The 20063-nt window shown below is 37.9% G+C and overlaps 1 protein-coding gene and 1 non-coding gene across 3 annotated transcripts in view; both read right to left on the bottom strand.

Annotated features, from left to right (window-relative positions):
- Positions 1-8916: 8916 nt before the first annotated feature.
- Positions 8917-20063, bottom strand: part of LOC131939914 (pre-mRNA-splicing factor ATP-dependent RNA helicase PRP16) — a 58453-nt gene continuing 47306 nt past the window's right edge. For both annotated transcript variants that reach the window (XM_059298451.1, XM_059298450.1), the window contains exons 21-27: positions 18005-18153; positions 17377-17431; positions 16136-16270; positions 15592-15717; positions 14386-14481; positions 10529-10644; positions 8917-9944 (exon numbers count right to left, since the gene is read on the bottom strand). In XM_059298451.1, the coding sequence (XP_059154434.1) occupies positions 9860-9944; positions 10529-10644; positions 14386-14481; positions 15592-15717; positions 16136-16270; positions 17377-17431; positions 18005-18153 (762 nt within the window). In that variant the 3' untranslated portion in view covers positions 8917-9859. The remainder of the gene's footprint in view (positions 9945-10528; positions 10645-14385; positions 14482-15591; positions 15718-16135; positions 16271-17376; positions 17432-18004; positions 18154-20063) is intronic.
- On the bottom strand, positions 13529-13692 carry LOC131939918 (U1 spliceosomal RNA). Its single transcript, XR_009386496.1, has one exon. It is a non-coding gene; the product is annotated as a U1 spliceosomal RNA (small nuclear RNA).

Below are 20063 nucleotides of genomic sequence, written 5' to 3'. Positions count from 1 at the left end.
AGAGGTTTTCCAACACACGAGCTGGCCCCTTTCAGTTTTCCAAGTGAGAAGCACGGACTCTCTAAATCTAGTCCAACACACCAAATTGAGGCTTTCATCGAAACGTTACCAACCGTGTGTCCTGTTTTCCAGAAGTTGAATTAAATGTTAACAAATGTCGGCAGTTCATTTCTTGGATCTTAGGGCGCGGGTTTGTCCACACTACCAACTAGACACGCCAAGGCATGCTGTAAGTCCCTCGGCGGGGAGTCAGGGAAGTCACGGGGCTCTTTGAGCTGCCGGTTACATTACTGCACGGGTGATGGGTGCAACACATTGTTTCTTCCGGTAGAGCTCCCCCCTCCCCTTCCCCGAAAACAGTCTACCCTGGATGAAACATTGGTGCGACACCTAATTAGATTTAGTCATCGAGTGTTGTAGCGAGACTTATTCCTAGTGTTGTGGGAACTTTTAAACGACTGTCTGTGGGGGCCAACTTGCTCATATGTGATGCGCTCAGGATGACACTGCCGCCGGTTGTATTCAAGTAGTAACCTCATCCGCTTATGCAGGATCTTCGGGCGTTAAATCACATATTTCCGTTAGGCGTCCCCACTCAAATATGTACAAATGTTAGGCCTATGACAGAAACCTTTGCGGGGCTGTACTCAACAGCTTCCCACGTTTTCATGGCGATTGGGTGAATGATGCAGTAATGCATAATAGAGAGAAAAATGTTTTTCACATGTACAACTGTATGTGGCCAGGTCACGCGTTGGATAACCTTCTGATTTAGGAAAGGAGGGGGGGGGGAGGGGCTAACAAAAATCCAGACCCTCACACACACCCACCTCAATGACGTCATTTATAAATAGTAATTGACTATTAATAATGTTCAATTAATTCTAAACGTTCTAATTAATTTCTAAATAATTATATAAAAAATAATCTTACCTGCCCTGTTTTGTGAATTAGATGTGCCTAATCCTATGAAAGTAAATTAATATCTGTTGACTAGATCTAGTGCTGTCTAGTGTCTGACAAAATGTGCTGAAGTGGTGAATCGTACGGTTAGGAAGTAGATCTAGTTCATAAACGATACATTTATCTCCTCGATACTTGTGAGGTTGAGAAAGAGGGATGGGATAGGGTTCGGCTCGGGAAAAAACTTGAAAGAGACAACAAAATGCCGCAAAGAAAAACCGCGATTCATGAAAGCCCATTTCATATGTAGCGGCTTTTCGTGCTATGGACTTTGTTGTTTTTTACAAAGAATTTTGCCGGCGACAGCGTGTGTTTGATTGTAGGGAAATAGTACTCGGCCTTGACGATGGTTAAAAAATACAACTATAAATAACTCTTTTGAATATGTAAAAAATTTGTCGACAATTTTTGAACCCCCTTTTTGGTCCCCATCCCCTGCCCCATCCGCCACAGTACACTTTGGAGGATCGGTCAAACAGTTACGTGTCCTCTATTTAGCTATCAAAGGGGGGGGGGGGGGGGCAACGAGTCAAAGAAGTCATTCAAATTTGAAGTTGCCTATATTTTACACTGTACTTTGTGTAAAGGATTTTATCTTTTGCGGAAGAGCGTGGTATAGTGACTGTAAAATAAAGATAATCGTACCGCAGCTACAGTGTTTTTCTTTTACAAACCAAATATTAAGGCAAAAATGCACGAAATTTAAATTCAAAATTTAAAAAAATATTAATTTTGGTCAGCCGTGGGCCCCTAAACGGCCTGCCCCCCTCTTACCCCCTCTTCCCCCCCCCCCCCCCCCCCGCGCATTGCGGGGTCTGGCGGGACTGTAGTTCCGCCCCTGTTCTTCAGGTAAATGAAAAACTACTGACTAGTGTCTTTAACAAAATGTGCAGAAGTGGTCAGTTTACAGTTCAGTAGTTCATAGACGGTTCGTTAATCTATGCATTACATCTTATTGTAAGAGTAAGGTGAGGGGTAGAGGTTAGGGGGGGGGTGAGAGGGGGGAGGGGAGACAGTTGGGAAGGTTCATTGGAAGGGGACAAGAAAGCGCCGATAAACATCTACATCAATAGTGCCGACTTTTTCCGGTCGTCTAGAAGGCCAGGATATTTGCCGCAACGTTTCCCCAGCCCGATTTCAAAGCGTGCCGGCAGTCAAATTTCAGATGCTTCGCTGAAGGGAGATAACTTAAACTTTTACAAGTTTATTGATACAGTTGTTAAAGTAGAAATGAACGCAATTATAAATGTATGAGATCAAAATAAATAATTATATTTTTTGTAGAATTCAGGCCAGTAGTTTAAACACACAATCATAGATATGTATTTTTATAATGTAAACAATATAACAATGCTTTTTTGTTCTCCTAATCGACGCCACTAAAAAAGAACGGTAGCTACGTCTTTGAAGTTGTCTATAGATCTATGTCTGGCGGTCTCTCGAGCTATATAGTCTGTGCATTTTTCTCAAAGACGTTTACCGACTATCGTGTTTTTTGTAACTGTAGAAGAAAGATAACTCGACCTCCACCTTTTTTTTTAAATTTTTTTTTTAAATAATTTAACCAGGATTTTTGGGCCCCCAATCGTCCTGGGCCCCCCCGCATTGCGGGGTCTGGCGGCACTGTAGTTCCGCCCCTGAGTAGTACATGAAATCGATGTTTGTTTTTATCATTATTAGGATTTCGATTCACAGATTTAATATGCAACATGGGAATATTATAGTAGTACATGAAATCGATGTTTGTTTTTATCATTATTAGGATTTCGATTCACATATTTAATATGCAACATGGGAATATTATAGTAGTACATGAAATCGATGTTTGTTTTTATCATTATTAGGATTTCGATTCACATATTTAATATGCAACATGGGAATATTATAGTAGTACATGAAATCGATGTTTGTTTTTATCATTATTAGGATTTCGATTCACAGATTTAATATGCAACATGGAAATATTATAGTAGTACATGAAATCGATGTTTGTTTTTATCATTATTAGGATTTCGATTCACAGATTTAATATGCAACATGGGAATATTATAGTAGTACATGAAATCGATGTTTGTTTTTATCATTATTAGGATTTCTATTCACAGATTTAATATGCAACATGGGAATATTATAGTAGTACATGAAATCGATGTTTGTTTTTATCATTATTAGGATTTCGATTCACAGATTTAATATGCAATATGGGAATATTATAGTAGTACATGAAATCGATGTTTGTTTTTATCATTATTAGGATTTCGATTCACAGATTCAATATGCAACATGGGAATATTATAGTAGTACATGAAATCGATGTTTGTTTTTATCATTATTAGGATTTCGATTCACAGATTTAATATGCAACATGGGAATATTATAGTAGTACATGAAATCGATGTTTGTTTTTATCATTATTAGGATTTCGATTCACATATTTAATATGCAACATGGGAATATTATAGTAGTACATGAAATCGATGTTTGTTTTTATCATTATTGGGATTTCGATTCACAGATTTAATATGCAACATGGGAATATTATAGTAGTACATGAAATCGATGTTTGTTTTTATCATTATTAGGATTTCGATTCACATATTTAATATGCAACATGGGAATATTATAGTAGTACATGAAATCGATGTTTGTTTTTATCATTATTAGGATTTCTATTCACAGATTTAATATGCAACATGGGAATATTATAGTAGTACATGAAATCGATGTTTGTTTTTATCATTATTAGGATTTCGATTCACAGATTTAATATGCAACATGGGAATATTATAGTAGTAAATGAAATCGATGTTTGTTTTTATCATTATTAGGATTTCGATTCACAGATTTAATATGCAACATGGGAATATCATAGTAGTACATGAAATCGATGTTTGTTTTTATCATTATTAGGATTTCGATTCACAGATTTAATATGCAACATGGGAATATTATAGTAGTACATGAAATCGATGTTTGTTTTTATCATTATTAGGATTTCGATTCACATATTTAATATGCAACATGGGAATATTATAGTAGTACATGAAATCGATGTTTGTTTTTATCATTATTAGGATTTCGATTCACAGATTTAATATGCAACATGGAAATATTATAGTAGTACATGAAATCGATGTTTGTTTTTATCATTATTAGGATTTCGATTCACAGATTTAATATGCAACATGGGAATATTATAGTAGTACATGAAATCGATGTTTGTTTTTATCATTATTAGGATTTCTATTCACAGATTTAATATGCAACATGGGAATACTATAGTAGTACATGAAATCGATGTTTGTTTATATCATTATTAGGATTTCGATTCACAGATTTAATATGCAACATGGGAATATTATAGTAGTACATGAAATCGATGTTTGTTTTTATCATTATTAGGATTTCGATTCACATATTTAATATGCAACATGGGAATATTATAGTAGTACATGAAATCGATGTTTGTTTTTATCATTATTAGGATTTCGATTCACATATTTAATATGCAACATGGGAATATTATAGTAGTACATGAAATCGATGTTTGTTTTTATCATTATTAGGATTTCGATTCACAGATTCAATATGCAACATGGGAATATTATAGTAGTACATGAAATCGATGTTTGTTTTTATCATTATTAGGATTTCGATTCACAGATTTAATCTGCAACATGGGAATATTATAGTAGTACATGAAATCGATGTTTGTTTTTATCATTATTAGGATTTCGATTCACATATTTAATATGCAACATGGGAATATTATAGTAGTACATGAAATCGATGTTTGTTTTTATCGTTATTAGGATTTCGATTCACAGATTTAATATGCAACATGGGAATATTATAGTAGTACATGAAATCGATGTTTGTTTTTATCATTATTAGGATTTCGATTCACATATTTAATATGCAACATGGGAATATTATAGTAGTACATGAAATCGATGTTTGTTTTTATCATTATTAGGATTTCGATTCACAGATTTAATATGCAACATGGGAATATTATAGTAGTACATGAAATCGATGTTTGTTTTTATCATTATTAGGATTTCGATTCACAGATTTAATATGCAATATGGGAATATTATAGTAGTACATGAAATCGATGTTTGTTTTTATCATTATTAGGATTTCGATTCACAGATTCAATATGCAACATGGGAATATTATAGTAGTACATAAAATCGATGTTTGTTTTTATCATTATTAGGATTTCGATTCACAGATTCAATATCTGCTTTTACAAGACAATATGCAACATGGGAAGATTGTAGTGGGACATGCATTCGTTGTTTTGTTTTTATATATGAAAATTTATTCAGAAATTATTTTTGGGAAGATATTTTTAACATAGGTGTAAAAAGAAAAAAAGTAACCCTTTTTGAACCTGATGGTCAATGGGCAGGTAAAGTAGAATTCGCCAGTTTATATGACCACAGCGTATGTAGGTATAGTTTGTCCAGCTACATGTACTTTCATAAACTTGAGACAGGTACTCATTAAAGCTGGGTGGACTCTGGGACGTCAAGTCACAAAAGAAAAACGGGAAAATCCAGGTTGATTTATGACAATTTCTTGCTGAAGCAATTTTTACTTGTTTTTTTTTCATTCAAGCAAGGACTCTAGAAAATTCACACATAAAAATATTGTGTATAGCTATGTATAATCGACGCAGTTAAATATTTCAAAGCTAAATATATCTTTCTTTTGAAACCATAATAAAGCAGTATAATTTGCAATTCCTAAAACTTTTTTAAAAAATTAACTTAAACTTAACACAAAAATAAACGATAAATCCTAAAAAACTAAAAAAATAAACCGGGAGTGATCTCCCCAAAACTTTCTCGAATATTCTTATATAAAATAACAGGGGATGGGAACTCGGGCTATAGACATGTTTTTTAATCCATTTTAAATACTTAAAGTTTTAAAAATAGAATAAAATCTCGTAGACAAAAAAATGAACACCAAGTGAACGCCAAATAAAGATGTGCATAATAGTGCGCAATTTTATTAGTACTTTATGAATTTACATGCGTTTTTTGAGAAATCGGAAATAGCGAAAATTAGTACTTACAGTTAACGAAAATTATTCAGAATTTGACAGAAGGTAGAGATTTAGATCTTTTACTTACATGTGAAATTTCATTTATCTATCTGAAATAGTACTCAAGTTATAGGTTTTTAAAAAATTCAAAGCAGAAAAAGTACCACTTCCGGTTATCGGAAATCGCTCAAAAGTTGATACGGATCTACGATTTTGATAAAATACTTATATATGAAATTTCATCAACCTAGCTGTAACGGTACTCAAGTTATCGTGTTTACACACACACACAGACATACGGACAAGATTGCAAAATTATGTTTTTCCGTATCAGTGAGATGTAAAACGTCGAGATTTGTAAAAATCTCGATTTTTTTTTTTTTTGCACCATTACAAGACTTTCTCTATACTTCGTATATACGAGAAAGTAAAAAGGTGTCCCCATTTGCACTAAATATTTTGTTCTCAATGTTAAAGACGCATCACTCAAAAAATAAGCAAATTCATGAGCGAGTCCCCTTGATTAGAACACCATTCACATTGAAGCAAGTCTAGAACATTAACATCACCAGTGTTTCTTTCAGACTTTTTTTCCAGGGGGGGGGGGGCACTTTAAAAAAATGTTGGGGGAGGGGGGCGGATTTAATTTTCCGGGGGGGGGGGGGCGGTAACTGGTAACATATATATCTTCTATATAAATTACGTTTCGTTCGGGGCGGGGGGGGGGGGGGGGGGGGGGAGCGCGAATAGACTTTCTTGGGAAAGGAAAGGCAGAGCCCCACCGAAGAGGTGACTGGAAAAACATCACACACTCAAAACCACCGTCGTCGCGAGACGCTGGACCCACATTTCGCTGATAAATGCCATGTGTCACACTTGAGAAGCCCTGAGCAGGAAAAGATAACACATATGCATGTTATGCGGGCAAGTCGAGTTAATGTCACCTATAAACCGTGTGACCCTTGTTGTCTAGGGTCATGTTATGAACGTGTGACCCCTGCTGTCTATGGTCATGTTATAAACGTGTGACCCTCTTTGTCTAACACGGGATAATGAAGTAGTTAATGCGCATTAGCTTAGTAAGCCGGAAGTAGAGGGTAAAAAAGGAATGGGGGGGGGGGGCGGGGTTCAACCTGTTTGTCGTTGACTTAGTGTGTAGTTATATATATAGGCGTATCTTTTACAACAAAGACGATGATAAAAACATCCTGCATGTTTGCTGAGCCGCTGCACATCGGTGCATATCACGAAGTAGGTCAGAGAAGGAATTTCTTGGTTATTGCAGGGATACTTGAAACCATAGAAGCAGAGTGGCATTCAGCTGTACGAACACGTAGCTGACTACACATTGCTGACAACATACAGACTACTGACAACACACAAACGCAAGACACAGCTGACAACATACAAACACACAGCTTACAACATACTGTAAACAACACACAAACACAGCTAACAACACACAAACACACTGCTGACAACACATTCCTGACACAAACACACTGCTAGCAACAGACATTCCTGACACAAACACACTGCTAGCAACACACAAACATGCTGCTGACAGCATACAAACAAAATGTTAACAACACACATACACACTACTGATAACACACACTCCTGACACAAACACACTGCTGAACACCAAAACTTGACAACCAATTGGACCACATGCTGGTGTAGGTGTTGTCCGTGTTAAGACATTGACTTGATCAAATGTGACTTGATAATTACACAATAAAAAAATTATGCAATAACTTAATTACCAACTGTGATAAACCTTAAAAAATATCCAGTTCCCTAAAAATTCTTAAGGATTGCCAAATATCACTACCACAACTCAGTTTAATTGTCCATTATTTTGTCTAATCTTTATTGTCTCATAAACTAACATCAGTATTGTGTTAATAAGAAGTTTGTGTTTTATTTATGTCTATAGGTGTACAGATAGAGCATCTATTTTATTAAGAAAAATTGGTAAACTATCTTTCAAATGACTTTCAGAAAATGTAATGATCCTTATGATAGATGAAGTAGAGTGGTTGTTTCTCAGCATTCAGTGTATGAAGGGATTATATAGACAGCTTTCTTCCTACCCCCCCCCCCCCCCCCCCCCCCTTTTTAATTTTCCGAGTTGGCAAATGTTCACTTGATATCAGCTCACCAATTAACATCACATGCCAACATTATGAAATACATAACAATATTTAAAAAAAAAACTTTTAAAAACTTAAAAGTTTAATGAAATCTTCATTATAAAAAATAATGTATGCATACAAATCACCACCCACACGCAACAATGGCCACACCTAATTAGCAGGACACACAGAAAATGACTGACATCTGGTGCTACTTACATCACAAACCACACATCACCACCCACACATACACACCCCATAATACAGCCTCAAGCACATTCTCCCGATCTATAATATTCAAATTCTCTGTCTATTATTGTAATCAACACAACTCTTAAAGTCTCAGAAATGTCATACAGTATTTGCTTACCTAGGTTTACATAGCTCTAATACTTTTTCATTCAATTTTTGAATGAAAAACAGTCTTTAACAACAACAAAAAACCATGTTAAAAAGTTAATGGCATATTCTAGCATTTATATTCTTCTAGCACCTAACAATTTAAAAGCATTATTTACCAAACACAAAAACATTTATTAATTTTTTTTTTTTATTCAGATGAACAAACTGCTACACAATTTATTTTTAATTTTAAAAATAAAACAAGGTAAATAACTCTCTTTAAACTTTAAGTAAATTTATGTTTATCTCCCTTGCTTCATAACAAAAATTATTTCCCAGTTAGGAGTTAATCATTATCATACAATGTAGATTACATGACATGGATTGAAAAATTGTGTCCACATTTTTCACATCCACATTTTGACAACAACCAAACAAGTTGCATAACTTACAGTGTCACATAACCTGAACAGGTTGGCTGAGGTTCAGTCAAGGTTCACCTGTATATTGAAACCTCCCTAGAAAGTTCAGTAAGTTTTTTAGCGCAATTTCCATTCTGGAGAATTGCGTTTATTAACCCGTCATTTCTGGATGTATGAATGTATGAATGTATGAATGGATGGATGTGTGTCCGCAGCTTTAAGTCGTATCTCCTCCTCAACGAAGCAATATCGATGACTAGTTCCAAAAGCAATTATGTTAAGCAAGTTACGAGGATGAACATAGGCTATAAAAATTCTGGGTTTCTTTCATGGATTTCCCGGAAAAGCCAAAAAACCTCGAAAAAATGCAGTTTTTGGCCCATATCTCGGCAACCAGACCACTTAGCGACTTGAAACATGTACCAATCGATTCCTGCCATAATTTAGAACAATATTGCCGAAGAAAGTTTTCAAAAATATCCTTTCGTTCGGTCACAAAAATGTTTTTTAATTAATTAAAATTTGGACCGAATTAGTAGGCATTTTTTCCAACCACACCACACGCGTCATCACGTTCAATAGCTGCACCATCACGTTCTATGGCTTCGTCATCACGTTCAGTAGCTAGGCGCGCAATGTTTTTTAGTCATGTAACTCTATTGTAAATAAAACATGTATTTTAACCAATGGTTTTACTAACCCTGCTCTTGATTTACGCTACGACAGAGCTATTTTTAGATAACATAAGGAAATTGCGCTAAAATTGTCACTAGACTTTTTAATTAACTTGTTTTATACTCAATCCCGATTTCATGGCTAAACAAAGTCTGTTATTCTGCATTTACAGCAGAAATGAAATGACAAGAATTCATCATGTTCAGGTTCCTAGTCTGGAACTTCAGAGTACATGGAGGTGTTGGTGATGGGGTGTCAGCTCATAACCCAAACTTGGGGGTGCGTCTGGGGGTCAGTGCTGGGGTGCCCGGCTCCCTTTGGCCAGGTGTAACAATCTTGGAGCTACTGCAGAAAAAAAAAATGATAAAATCTGTAACAGATTATTATTTAAAGTGCTGCAGCAAGATTTAAAAATCATAAAGACAACTTCAGCAATGAAAGAAGAAAAAAAATTCTGAAGTGTAACAGTTTAAGATTTTTTTTTTGGCAACTTTAAATAACTAACTTTAAATTTTCATTTCCTTTCTATGGAAATGGTAGAGGCCCTATGTTCCGTAATGAGCAAAGAGGACTAAGTCAAGTCAAATTATTCTGAATCTTTGTACGTAAGCTTTTAACCCAGTTATATTCTAGTTAAAAAAAAATAGTGTAAAATTAAATTTAAAAAATGGGTAACAGCTAGTAAAATTGTTATATGTACTTCATAAATTGCCAGAAACCCCTCGGCATATACCTGCACCCACAACCTTCAAATGATTGGTTTAAAAACAGGTATAAAACAACAGGTTTAAAACAACAGGTTTAAAATTATATGCTTAAACTACAGGTTCAAACAACAGGTTTAAAATAAGGTTTAACTACAGGTTTAAAACAACAGGTTTAAACAACAGGTTTAAAAACCTGGTGTAGAACCACAGGTGTAAACCCACCTTCTAACTGAGATTGGCGTCCTGTCCTGCTCCTTCCTTGCCTTAATTAATTCCTCAGCTCGTTTCATCTCATCCTCCATGGCTTTCATCTCCTCCCCCTCCTGGCGCTTCCGCTCCTGGTTTTAAACACAACATTATACATACAGCACTGGTGACGGGTACCTATTAAGGCTGAGTAGGCTCAAGGTATAATGAATCAAGTCAAAACCACAACACAAATATTATTGAAATATAAAATCTTTAGTTAATTAATCATCAGATTGCATACATCACAATCATTAAGTTCTTTAGTCATCAACATATTGTGTGGTAAAAGGTTTCTGATCAAAATACCAAAGGAGCTTTACTATTATTATTATTGGTAAAGGGCGTAGATTGGTTAAATTTATTAACAAAATGCGGCACTTAGATTTCGCCATGAGCTACGCATGTATTCTCCTCGATAGAATAGCGACTTTACTTTTTTACTTTACATTCCTGCAAAAACAGCTGTGCTAAACCCGCTCGGCAAAAATTGCGATCTATTTTCGAACATGGTCGGTGCACTTTCAATAAGTTCCTCATTTCGCAGTGCCAACAATGTTCTTATTCGGCATGCGGGCGCTGACCATTGTAACAACAGAGGTGCTAGTTGTGGCTTTCCAATCATTTCATTAGGACAGGGGTCGGCAACCTGCGGCTCGCGAGCCGCATGCGGCTCTTTTGATGTCAAGGTGCGGCTCTTCAGCTCCAAGCATAAATATCAATAATTATTTTATTTTAATTTTAAAACCCATGAAAATATTAGTCTGCAACAATCAGTAATGAATGATATAATAATAAATATAAACAATAAACACTCGCAATTATATTAGAATATTTAGTTACTCCATTTTTACTTTCTCTTATATACGAAGTATAAAGAAAGTCTTGTAATCGTGCAAAAAAGATCGACATTTTTGCAAATCTCGATGTTTTAGTGCTCTCTGAGACCGAAAAACATAGTTTTGCAATCTTGTCCGTATGTCTGTGTGTATGTGAGTATCGTTACAGCTAGGTTGATGAAATTTCATATATAAGTATTATATTAAAATCGTAGTTACGTATCAACATTTGATTGATTTCCGATAACCGAAAGTGGAACATTTTCTACTTTGAATTTTTCACTAGCCTATAATTTGACTACTATTTCAGATAGATAAATGAAATTTCACATGTAAATAAAAGATCTAATTTCCTGCTTTCTTTCAAATTTTGAGTAATTTCCGTCGACCTGAAGTAGTAATTTACGCTATTTCCGATTTCTCAAAAAAAAAAAAAACGCTTGTGAATGTATAAAGTACTAATGATTTCACGCACTATTATGCACATTACATTTGGCGTTCACTTGGTGTGCAATTCTTTTTTTTACGAGATTCTATTCTATTATAAAAAGTTTAAGTAATTAAAAATGGATAACAAATATTGTCTATGTCCTGAGTTACCATCCCTCGTAGTGTTATATTAGAATATTCGAGAAAGTTTAGGGGAGATCACTCCCGGTTTATTCAATGTAGGCTACTTCCTTGGTGTCTAAAACTGAGTTATTTAAATGTAAACAATGCCCGTGCTTGGATAATATTTATCGGGGCACGGGTTTACCTACACTACCGCCCAGCTCGCCATAAGGCGTGCTGAATGAAAGCCTTGAATGCAAGTTAATCACTAACTGTAATATTACAGTTAATCACTCAACGCCTAAGCGCCGGGGACGGAAAGTGGCGCTCTTTTGAACCCAATTACACTATCGCAGGGGCGCAATGTACAGCCCCAGCTCGGTTTAATCAACGAATGTCGTGTGCCGCATTATCAATATTGTTGGGTGCTCTTTAAAACTAACGTAGGCGCGTAGTGCTCGCGGGATAGCCCTGGGCCCCAAATTGCACCCTGTAGAGCGACCCATTTAGTGTGCGACCCATTGTATTGCAAATGAATCTAGGCGCCATGGTGCTCACGGGTAAGCTCGGGACGCCAAATCGCTCCCTGCCGGCGCGCCTGATTCGATTAAGTCAACAATTACTGTTGCCCATCGTGTCTTTAGTGTATAGCTTTTTTTTAAACTAACGTAGACGCCATAGTGCTCACAGGTGATCCCGGGGCTCTTTGGATGAACGGTGTCGAACTGCATCCGACTTTTTTAATATACCGCACCCTCCCAAGGCGCCGCCCTTGCGAAATTTAAAAAAAAACATGTTTGTTGCAGAAACCTCCCCTGGAGTGTTCTAATCAACTCCTCAAAGTTTCATGACGATCGGTTGGAATGTGTCAATCCGCAATCGACCTTTAATTTTATAAGCCGAATCGCTCCCTTCAGGGGCGCCACCACTGCGAATTTTAAATACTTCTCAGGAGTATTCTCAACAAATTCCTAAAGTTTCATGGCGATCGGATGAAAGGTGTAGTGATGAATTAAAGACAATCAGACACACACCTATATATATATATATATATATATATATATATACAGAGGCGTAGCGACCCTTCCCGGCGCCCGGGGACATACTTTCAATTTGGCGCCCCCCTCGGGAGCAAATTTTCGATTTGCACCCCCCCCCTCAAACTTTCGATTTGCACCCCCCCCCCCCTCGAACTTTTCATTTGCACCCCCCTCAAACTTTCGATTTGCACCCCCCCCCCCGCCCTCGAACTTTTCATTTGCACCCCCCCCCCCTCAAACTTTCAATTTGGCGCCCCCCTTAAGGTCGGCGCCCGGGGACATATGTCCCCCCCCCGCCCCCCCCCCTCGCTACGCCTCTGTATATATATATATATATATATATATATATATATATATATATATATATATATATATATATATATATATATATATATATATATATATATATATATATAATCCTAATCACATATGATAATATTGAAATTAAAATCTGTGCGGCTCTTTAAAAGCTGGGACATTTTATAAATGGTAACTTTTGGCTCTTCTGTCTCAAAAGGTTGCCGACCCCTGCATTAGGAGTATGACAGGGGATAGCGCGAACGCAGTCCCCCCTACGAAAAAATTACGCACCCGAGTCACCCACATTTGGGGTGATCGCAGGGGTCAACCCACACGAAGTGCAATGTGCAGGCCTCGCCCTGGGAGGACCGCCTTGCTGATCAAGGTGCCTCCTGTGCCAGGTAAGTATGATTGATCAAGGGGCCGGCTCAGCACTTCAAAAGGACAATGAAAGAAAGCTAATGCGTTTCTGTGTATGCATATGGCAGCATTATAGTGTGGCTTGACATGTTACACACTTCAAATTATCAGCAGCGGTTTAAAAAGATTATTTTCGGCGGAAATACCAGAAACAAATATGTAATATTAAATTACAAAGGCGGGCAGGTTTATGAGTAAAAGATATCCTACTGTACTTCGAATTACTTTCCTTATCTCATTGTTTTTCACCTTTATTACTTCCCATTACGGACAGCAACAGTACAGAAGTCTCGGTTTCTTTCTTACACTACAGTTCTATTTAAAATGGCTTCACTGTAACGTAAAATGCCCTACCCATTAGGTTTGGATTTTATTTTCAAAATATCAACACAAAACCTAATTTACATAAATAAAAATTAATGTTATGTTTAAAATTATATCACTGAAAGACAACTGGCCAATGAAGTCATTCACCTCCAGTTGGTGATGTGTGATGACCCGAAGGGGTGTGGGCCAGGTTAAGATATGTGACAAATAGACTACAAATTATGTAATTTTAAAAATAAGTTGAATAGCTTTGCAATAAGTTCAATAAGAACTAAAATTCCGCAATGCAGACAAGGGACTTAACTCTCTTCAGTCATCACTACAGTTACTAAGTTATGGGGCTTAACTCTCTCACCTGCCGTGACTTGGAAGCGTCCTTGATGCTGTAGAACATGGGACCTAACTCTGCCAGCCAGTGGCCGTCCACAGCAGTCACACATTGCATGTACTCCTACAGGGAGAAGAGGAAACACATCCACATAGTAATAATAATAATACAGCACATCAGTAACACACGTCTTTAACACATGTCTTTAACACACGTCTGTAACACACAGTTAACACACACGTTAGGGGAGCAAAGGCGACTGGTGATAGTGATTACCACACTATCCCCTTGCATTGCCAGGGTCACTGAAACAGATTCACTCTACTTCACCTGACCCATCTAATAAATAGGTAAAGATGATGCTGATGATAAAACATCATTAACTCCTGACATTAACATATATCATCACGCATCATTAACTCATTAACACACCACATCTTTAACACTGCCGATCCATATATAAGTAGAACATTTCATAAACATACATCATTAACACTCATCAGTAACACACATAATTAACAACCACATATTATATCCACACTGTAATAGCACATTATTAACAAAAACCATGAGTACATGGGACGCCATGGTCGGGAAATAGAATTCTTGAGTGTTAACATATATGTCTAAAGTTTGGGTCTCAAAACTAAGTCTACAAGACACCCCCGGGACCACCCAGCTCTTATGAGTACCTGATGTACGTTAAGGTAATTAAAGGTGACTGGGCATAGTGCTGACTATATTTATTGATTTAAACTATTAGACATGTATATAGAAAGAAATTGGCAAGTTCATGGTCAATTATTTGAAGCTTACATTAGAGGTCATGAACAGGTCAAAGATTCCAACCTTACCTTAGAGGTTATGACAAGGTCACGGTAAATGATTCCAGCTTACCTTAGAGGTCATGACAAGGTCAATGATTCCAACCTTACCTTTCATGAAAAGGTCATGATGAAAAGGTCATGGTCATTGATTCCAACTTTTCGTTTGCGGTCATGACAAGCTCATTGATTCAAAGATTACATTAGTCTAAGTTGTCACAATGAGGTCAAGGTCAATGACTCCAATTACCTTAGAGGACATGTCGAGTTCAAGGTCAATTAGTCCAACCTTGCATTTGAGGTCATGAGGAGGTCAGGGTAAATGAGTCCAAGCTTACCTTAGAGGTCATGGTCAATGATTCCGAGCTTACATTAGAGGTCATGACAAGGTCAATGAATCCAAGCTTACCTTAGAGGTCATGACAAGCTCGTGGTAGACGATGTAGTCAGGTGTGTAGCCCATACCAAACAGAGCACTGGTGGGGTGGAGGTGACACGGCATACCTGTACGTGTGTTCACGTACTCACCCAGGCCCTGTACAACACAACATAATACATTTTGTTCATTATTGACTTGTTCACAACAAAACATTTATAAAAAAAATTTTTGTAGACAAATGTCATATTACATTGTTTTCAAAATTGAGATGGAAAATATAATCAGATAGATAGAAAGAGAGACAACTCATGAAATTAATTTAGTGTATTCGTTTTTTAACAGTACTTTACCCTGAGGGGACAAGTACATATTGTTTGAAATAAAGGTTCTATACCCTGCTTATTTTTTTTTTAATACAAGTAACTTAAAATACATTTATAAAATGTAAAACTATGTTGCTTATAATGCATAAATGGGTTTTTAATGTAAAAATGCAGAACAAACATATTTTGTTTGTTCTGTTGTTTTTTTTTTAGATCATTTTTGGAGGCAAAGTTTAGAAGAGTTGTCTAACCTTAAGCCTGGCAGCCTGATGGAAGTAAGCCGAGCAGATACACTTCCTGATGATGTCCCACTCGGTGCCACAGGAGATCAGGTCCATCTTCTGCTGCTCCATGATCTCTCGCAGTTGCTGCTGGACCTCTCTCACCTGGGGGGGGGGGGGGGGGGGGGGGGGGGTACGGGACATAGAGGTGGTGGATCAAAGGGGTGAGGGAACATGGAGGTGGGGGAAAAATGGGAGTGGGGGACAAGGGGTGGGGGGATCAAAGGTGTGGGGGGACAAGGGGGTGGGGGAACAAGGGGGTGGGGGACAAGGGGGAGGTGGATCAAAGGTGTTGGGGAACAAGGGAATGGGGGATGGGGGATCAAAGGGGTGGAAGAACAAGGGGGTGGGAGAACAAGGGGGTGGGGGAACAAGGAGGTGGGGGATCAAGGGGGGATCATGGGGGTGGGGGAACGAGGGTGGGGGAACATGGAGGTGGGGGATCAAAAGGGTGGGGGAACAATGGGATAGGGGAACACATGCATACATTTTAAAAATGTGTTCTTGAAACAATTTGTTTTAAAATACAGCAAAAACAATACAAGTTAATTCTTGAATGTTAATGAGCACATCTAACATGGTCAAATTCTCAACTCCAGCCTGAGTCCACCCAGCTCTAATGGGTACCTGACTTACTTTAGGTAAAGTAAAGGTGGCAGAGCAGAACTAAATATCTCTTTATCACACAAGGTAACTAAATCAGGTGAGCTTTACTTCATTTGCGATAATCGGTGAAAATATTAATAGGAAACTTTAAAATGAATATTTTAAAAATGGGTTTGATTTACAACAGTCTCTGAGGGTACACTGTTGAACAACTCCAACTAAGCTAATAACCTAAGCCATGGGTCTCCAAACTTTTCAGTCCGAGGGCCGCATTAACTATCAAATTTCAGTTCGGGGGCCAGTTACTTCCAGGCATGTCTTTGATTTTTTCTGCGCAAAGTTCTTCAGCCATCACCAACAAACGGTTTTTCCTGGGAGAAAAGGATCTCCGCGGGCCGGATGAGAGGACTTCATGGGCTGCATCCGGCCCGCGGGCCGTAGTTTGGAGACCCCTGACCTAAGCAATGGTTACAATAAACAACGTCACACCTGTTAGCACCAATTGTAACAGGTTACTTTATTAACCATGATTACAATAAACAGCAACACGCCTATTAGTGCCAAATGTAATAGGTTACTATCTGAGCAATAATGTGTTTGCTTACCTTTCTCATAGCTTTGACGTGAATAAAATGTTCGTTACACCACGATGAAGAGTACCTGAGGAGATATAAAAACATCAACTGAGTGGATCAGTCATGGGATCTAATGATCACGTGACCTAATAATAGCAGTATTGCTCGTTGTTTTATTTTTTATTTTTAAAGTGTATGGTCGGACAGTAGATTACATGACTGCTAACCAAAAGTCTCGAGTTCAGATCCCGATATCAAGTCTGTAGGTTATACCTGAGTCCGCTCAGCTCTGATGGGTACCTAACTCTAACTCATATTAGGGAAAGTAAAGGCGACGGGGCAAAGTGATGACCACACCTCCCCTTCAAGAAACATATGAACTCTACTTCTTCTGTCCAATAGATCACTAGGTCTAAAGAGGATTCTTTACTTTGCCTCCCTCTGATGGATGTCTCACGTTAAGAAAGTGAAGGCAGCTTGGCATAATAGCGACCACACTATCCCTTTATATCTTTATATGCCAAGGTTACAGAAACAGATAAACTCTACTTCATCTGCCAGGTTTAAAAGTGTAAGAGTAATTATTTTTTCCACACAGGTGGGCTAGGGCTAAAGCCTAAAGTGAGATCAACACAGACGGTTAGGGTTCAAATCCTACCCGTTTCTCTTCCACTGCTGGTAGACGTTGAGGTAGGTGAGGTGATCGCTCTCAGGCACCATAAACTTTTCCCTGGCGGCATCGGAATCTTCTTCCCTCCCTTTAGGCCTGTAGAAGATGGCCGGCACTGACAACATGGAGACGATCGTCTGAAATGAGAGTACATTGTGTTAAATATATTACAATTGGGAAAAGATGTAATCGGGTGGGGGTGGGGGTGGGTGTGGGTGGATGGGTGGAAGAGGATATGTATAAACAATTTGTGGTCTCAGACTTAGAAGAACGAAATGGCTTAATCCAATGTGTTTAGGCAACATGGCTGATATAAAGGTGTCAGGTCTGGTATAATGTGTCAGTGTGTAAGGTGTCAGTGTGTAAGGTGTCAGTGTGTAAGGTGTCAGTGTGTAAGGTGTCAGTGTGTAATGTTTCAGTGTGTAAGGTGTCAGTGTGTAAGGTGTCAGTGTGTAAGGTGTCAGTGTGTAAGGTGTCAGTGTGTAAGGTGTCAGTGTGTAAGGTGTCAGGTCTGATATAAGGTGTCAGTGTGTAAGGTTTAAGGCAGGGGTTCCCAACCCCGTGCCCACGGGCGCCATGGCGCCCGCCGAACGATTCGTATGTGCCCGCCTCTCACTATTCGACAGAGACAGAATTTTTTTCATAAACATTATTGAAAGGTTGAAGGGGATGGAAATCGAAAATTTGAGGGGGGGGGGGGGGTGCAAATCGACAGTTTTGTCCCCGGGTGACGGGAAGGGTCGCTACGCCTCTGGAAGGAGTTTGTCGATTTAAAATAGGTGGTGCCCGCCACCCTACCGATATTTTAGAATGTGCTCTAGAGTAAAAAAAAGGTTGGGAACCCCTGGTTTAAGGTGTCAGTGTGTAAGGTGTCAGGTCTGATATAAAGTGTCAGTGTGTAAGGTGTCAGGTCTGCCATAAGGTGTCAGCGTGTAAGGTGTCAGGCCTTGCGTAAGGTGTCAGATCCAGCGAAAGGTATTTGGGTGTAAGGTGTCAATGTGTAAGGTGTCAGAGTGTAAGGTGTCAGGGTGTGGTGTCAGTGTGTAAGGTGTCAGTGGGTAAGGTGTCAGTGGGTTAGGTGTCAAATCTGGTATACAGTGTCAGTGTGTAAGGTTTAAGGTGTCAGTGTGTAAGGTGTCAGGTCTGGTTTAAGGTGTCAGTGTTTAAGGTGTCAGGCCTTGCATAAGGTGTCAGATCCAGCGAAAGGTGTCAGGGTGTAAAGTGTCAGGGTGTAAGGTGTCAGGTCTGGTATAAGGTGTCAGGTCTGGTATAAGGTGTCAGTGTGTAAGGTGTCAGGGTGTAAGGTGTCAGGTCTGGTATAAGGTGTCAGTGTGTAAGATGTCAGTGTGTAAGGTGTCAGGGTGTAAGGTGTCAGGGTGTACGGTGTCAATATAGCATGACACACTTGTAGATAATGCATAACGCCCCCCCCCCCCTTTTACACTTACAGTGGGACATCCATGTTGTAATTACAATTGATAATACATATACGTTAATAAGTGGCCTAAGTGTATAATTGTAATAGTTAAGAAACGATTTAACAATTATATTATTGTTTAATAAGTTTAAACACATTGCAGTTTGAACAACAGCATTGTTTTACATTGAACAACAAATTTTATTGGTTACTTCCCTTATTTAGAAAAGCAACGAAATCAAGGGATACAACTTTTCCAAATAGTTGTAAGAAATACAAAAGAATCCAATTAGTAATAAAATAAAAAAGTGTATCAGTGCTTTTTGTTATATGTTACAAGAACACTAAAACCCTTAAATGACTGTTCATCTGATTTTATTCTAAATAATCTGTTCAAATATTATTTTACTTTAATTTAAATAGAAAATCGCTAGCTAATTCACTTGCAGTCTTGTGAAATATAAGCTAAATCGACACCGTAATGAATTATTTCGTCCAAGTGTTTAAACCTATCAAAATTTGATTCTCGGTCTTCTGACTATGATAAAAATTTGGTATGCCTGTTTAAAAATATCCAGATGAAAATGAAAACTGTGCACCTCATCTCTATTAGGGATCATATATTGCTCA

The sequence above is a fragment of the Physella acuta genome, unplaced genomic scaffold (genome assembly GCF_028476545.2).
Source record: "Physella acuta isolate Inbredline_101_S28 unplaced genomic scaffold, ASM2847654v3 ptg000301l, whole genome shotgun sequence".
Classification (NCBI taxonomy): domain Eukaryota; kingdom Metazoa; phylum Mollusca; class Gastropoda; family Physidae; genus Physella; species Physella acuta.
This window is presented reverse-complemented; position numbering and strand designations above follow the sequence as displayed.